The sequence below is a fragment of the Oncorhynchus tshawytscha genome, linkage group LG07 (assembly GCF_018296145.1).
Source record: "Oncorhynchus tshawytscha isolate Ot180627B linkage group LG07, Otsh_v2.0, whole genome shotgun sequence".
Classification (NCBI taxonomy): domain Eukaryota; kingdom Metazoa; phylum Chordata; class Actinopteri; order Salmoniformes; family Salmonidae; genus Oncorhynchus; species Oncorhynchus tshawytscha.
Window position 1 is genome coordinate 49,620,069 of NC_056435.1, and position 4,640 is coordinate 49,624,708.

Consider the following 4,640-nt stretch of genomic DNA (forward strand, 5'->3'; position numbering starts at 1 on the left):
TCCTAGCTCGATTGTCCATTGTTTGTAATCTATGTATGCTTGTGTTCCCTCATGTGCTTTATGTATTGATTTGTTGTTAATAAATAAAAAATAGTATTTAAAAAATATTATTTTTTAAATGTAGAGGGCAATAGCGCTGCGTTGACATGATTGGTTGACAGTAGGTGAGGGCAGGACGTCCTGTATAAACATAAACTCACTTCCTTGACAACGTCATTCACAACAGCTCTGTCTGTGGTGCTCGGCGAAGTGTCAGAAGTATGAATGCCCTGACTTCTGCATAGGCAGTGTCACCCTAAGTGCAGCAAACAGATTGACCATGCAGCGCCTTTGAACACAAACTCACTTCCTTGACAACTTCCTTCGCAATAGCTCTGCTCCACTAAGCGCAAGAAGTATGAAAGCCCTGACGTCTTTAGTGGCTGTATCACGGTAAATTATGTACGGCCACTTCAGACGTCGGATTGGTCATGCAGAGCCCTACAACATTTAGGAGCTGCACAGCGATGCAGTACAGAGCACAATTTGGCCTCTGCATGCCACTGGAAGCTTCGCAATTGCGTCACACCCTCCAAATGGAGTCTCCGGACACATTTACAGATGAAGCATACATTTGCTCTTAATCCTCCTGTAGGGCCCATTGCGACCAGCACTAGCAGGTCAATGTACGACTAAAATGAACGAGTCACTCAGAAAAATGAATCATGACTCTCGAGTCAGTAAAAATAGTTGTTCAAAAGGAACGAATCGTTTGCGAATTGTACATCACTACACACAGCACTCTGAGATTGATTGCCCACAAGAGCGCACTCACCGCATCCAAGTTAGGAAACGCAAGCCCACCCACTGGAACCAATTTCGGCTACTGGACGCTTACTGGTGATATTACTGCTTCCACTATACTTTATCAGGCGTGAATTAAAGTCTAGCCTAACCTTACACCTGGGTAATATTTTTTTGGAGACACAGTAACCTTTTGATGGAGTTTATGGAAGATGCAATCGTTTGTTCTCCTCGCTTCTCTATGTGGATGCGTCCTCTGCTCAGGTACATATCTACTGTTTCTCTTTTGTACAGTTCAGTGTAGGTTTATTTATATTATGTATAATATTTTCAATCCCCAGTATTGATTATTTTCTCAATTATTGCCTCGGTGCCCTAAAATCTCTCAAATTAAGAATATAGCCTTTAGTCGTGGGAAGGCTTCTCACAAATGTATTTTATTTTACTTTCTAAACTAAAATGTAGACTAAATATGTATGCAATCGTTTTAAATTTAAGCTAACCATGCACAATTACGAACATTGACAGAAGTGAATGATTTATTTAACTTGTTTTACCTTTGAAGTCTGAGACAACCTGTCATAAACACAAAATCGTGAAACCAGTCTGTCATTTAGACAGACGCATGAATAATTTCTGCTCCAACAGCATTAGCCTATAGTTAGACCAGTTAATCTCTTTGTTTGAAATGTGGATAATGCAATAATAATACTGTATGTGTGGCCACTTTGGATTATTCTTTATGGTAGATGACCCTACAGACAGACAGACAGATCAATGTTGAACCATGCATATAGGATGCAATCACACAGAAAAATAGTAATACGATTTCAAAATAGTGGAGCTGTATAGAGATATGTGTTGTACAACGTGCTGCTATAATGTTGTTCATGAGTTGCAAGCAATACCCATCAGATCATGCTGGCATACCAGATTGCATTAGCCTCTACTCTTAAACCTTTGGATGCCGTCTACCATAGCGCCATTCGTTTTACCACTGGTGACAGTTTTAATACTCACCGCTGCATCCTGTATCAAAAGGTAGGCTGGTCCTCATTAAAGTCCCGTAGATCAACTCATTACTCTCTTTCTGTGTAAAAACCCCTACAACACAAGCTTCCAATTTACCTAACTTCGTTGTTAAAGTTTTTTAAAAACATGAGAAACCAAACCCGCTCCCAGGATTTGGTTAACTCTTGAGGTTCCTTCGAAATACGTCATTTTTGTTTTGTTTTAATCCCCCTCATTGCTGGAACCAATTGCAAAATACACTGCAATTGGATGCTCTGATAACACTTGGGCAATTTAAAATGTTGATTGGGGAACTATTTGCCGAGGAATGTGGCTGTTTTTCTTGATTGTTTGTTGTACTGTATTTAGTTCGTTTTTATGTATGTGTAGGTCTCCGTTGCGAAAGAGACCCTGGTCTCAAATAAATGTTTAAATAAATGTAAAAAATAAATGTAAAATAAATAAACATCGATCCAGCCCAGATAGTCAGAGGACGAACAACAGATCAACTCCAAACATCTATGTTGATCAGAGCTGGGTGACTACTGATTGCCAAGGATTCGTAATACTAATGATTCTCTGTATCGTGGCAGTGATTGGATAGCTTTCAAACTTGAAGGTGCATGTGATGATCGCTCCCTTTTTTGCTGAGACAGTGGTCATAATAATATGGTGTTAAAACGAGAAACCGTGTAAAAGCAATAGCTGTAGCATTTTTAGAGGGTTTAAACCCATGCTAATTGAAAAGGGTACTAGCAAATGGTCATGTCTTCGTATTAAAGAAGGAATAGAGGCATCAACAGAAGGAAATGGCTCCCTCTTGTGGATATTCTGCACTGCATTTATCTCCATGGACGTTGCTTGGAAACACGTGAATGCGCTTCCATGTTGTATTGCACCATAACTAGATGTTTCCTTCCATGTATTTTAAGCATGCGTGTGTGTCAGGCTGGCCTTTTCAGATGCAGTGTTACCACTGTGAAGAGACTCTGTTGGACAATGACTGTTCAGCTCCAAAGTTCATTGTCAACTGCACAGCAAACATCCAGAATGCCTGTCAGAAGGAGGTGATTGTGGGTGAAAATGGTGAGCCTGGTGGACTTGTTTTGCTGTCAAGTCTGAATCCATTCTAGCAGGGTTAATAGTAATATTAAAAAAATATCTTTGTTGTTTTACAATAACAAACAAAATTGCACCCTTTGACTTGTGTAATGTTTGGCTAAGGTTTTGATGTTTCAGTGTTCTCTCTCTCCAGGTGTGTCCTACAGGAAGACCTGTGCCTCTTTCTCCACCTGTCTGATCGTATCAGCAGGGTATCAGTCCTTCTGCGTCCCGGGTCGGGTGGGCTCTGTGTGCATCAGCTGCTGTAACACCCCCCTCTGCAACGGACCCCGCCCCCCCAGGATTTCCCTGGCCCCCACACATCCTCCCACTAGACCCACTACTCTCCTCATCATCACTGTTGCCATGGGAACACTTCCCTGATGTGGACACTAGTACTGGCTGGATTGGATAGAAGGTTCTCAGATGTGGAGATGCCTTGCGTTGGAGCCAACAGACACTGCCCTGAGAGATGACTGGAAAAACGAGGTCTACTGTGGACAGAGATTCTACAATCTACCAACAGGGCTGACTGACACATATGGCTCCATTGACCAAAAAGAGTGACAAACATAAGTGAAATTTGTCTACAAAGATAACATATATAATTGTTTTAAGATGCTCAAGCCATGGATCATTAAGCAATTTGATTTTGAATTTTAGTACCACTATGTATCAAAAAATATATTAAAAAAAGAAAATATTGAATTTGGCCTTTACTACTATAGCCCATAGAAACACATTGAATAATACATTCAGACATGGCAAAAAAAATTAGCATATTAGTTTGTTGTCCAAACAGTTTGGACGGTAGAGACAGAAGTTGCCACATCGGCGGTACTGACTTCAGGCGAGTCCCACAGGACTCTTTCCTTAGTGGTCAAAATAGTTAAAGGCCAAACTGTTAGGATGCTACAGAGGTTTTCGTGAGAATACCGACTTTTGGGATGTCTCCTGATGTCTCCACTTTCCACCGCAGATTTGGAAGGCTGACAAAGATGAGATGAAGCCCATGCAAAAAAAATGTATCTTAAACTGACAGATTTTGATGGGGATGTTTTTATCATGTTAATTAGATTGATGCACAGGTGCGTCAATAGACTAAGGATTAAAAAACCCTTGGGATGTGTGTGATACTTTGCAACCCATAAAAAATAATGAACATAAATTACAAGTCCCATTGATTTAAACTTTATTTTAACACATTTTTATTCTTACATTAATTTAGCAGATTTACAACAGCAATTGTTGCAGAAAAGCAAAAGTTTTCACAGTATAAGAGAGCAGTTGTTTAATTTTTGAAACCGTAAAATCATCAGATGAGAAGTAATAGTTTGGTAAACCTGTATTGTTATTGGCACTAAGAAAATAAAGCCTAGCAGGGAGGATCTTTGACTGTTTAATTTCATTCAACCAATGTTGAAAACCTAGGGAATATGACACATATCAGAATGGAAACTGTTAATTTCCCTGCATCTTGATTCCCCTGAACATCAAGGAAGAAACATTCGTAACAGCTCATCCTTTAGCCAAGGACACATAATTAATGGGTAGAAGAGGACTAGTTCTGACTGGTAATTGGATGCTATGCCATGTGCTTCAGTGACTGAATTGACTGGAATAGTTTGAATTTGGCAGAAATGCCATACCTTCTCAATTAATCCCATAACCCCTGTCACAAGAGATTACTTCTCAATTAAACTAAGTGCACCTTGTAAATCAATTTTGTTACTCCTGGACATTCC

General features: G+C 39.9%; 1 protein-coding gene across 1 annotated transcript; it reads left to right on the forward strand.

The window, feature by feature from the left end:
- The first annotated feature begins 232 nt into the window (after positions 1–232).
- LOC112254728 (ly6/PLAUR domain-containing protein 1-like) lies at positions 233–4,618 on the forward strand. Its single transcript, XM_024427515.2, has 3 exons — positions 233–1,047; positions 2,743–2,880; positions 3,050–4,618. The coding sequence occupies exons 1-3, from the start codon at positions 996–998 to the stop codon at positions 3,277–3,279; spliced, it is 420 nt and encodes a 139-aa protein (XP_024283283.1). The 5' UTR covers positions 233–995; the 3' UTR covers positions 3,280–4,618.
- Positions 4,619–4,640: the final 22 nt, after the last annotated feature.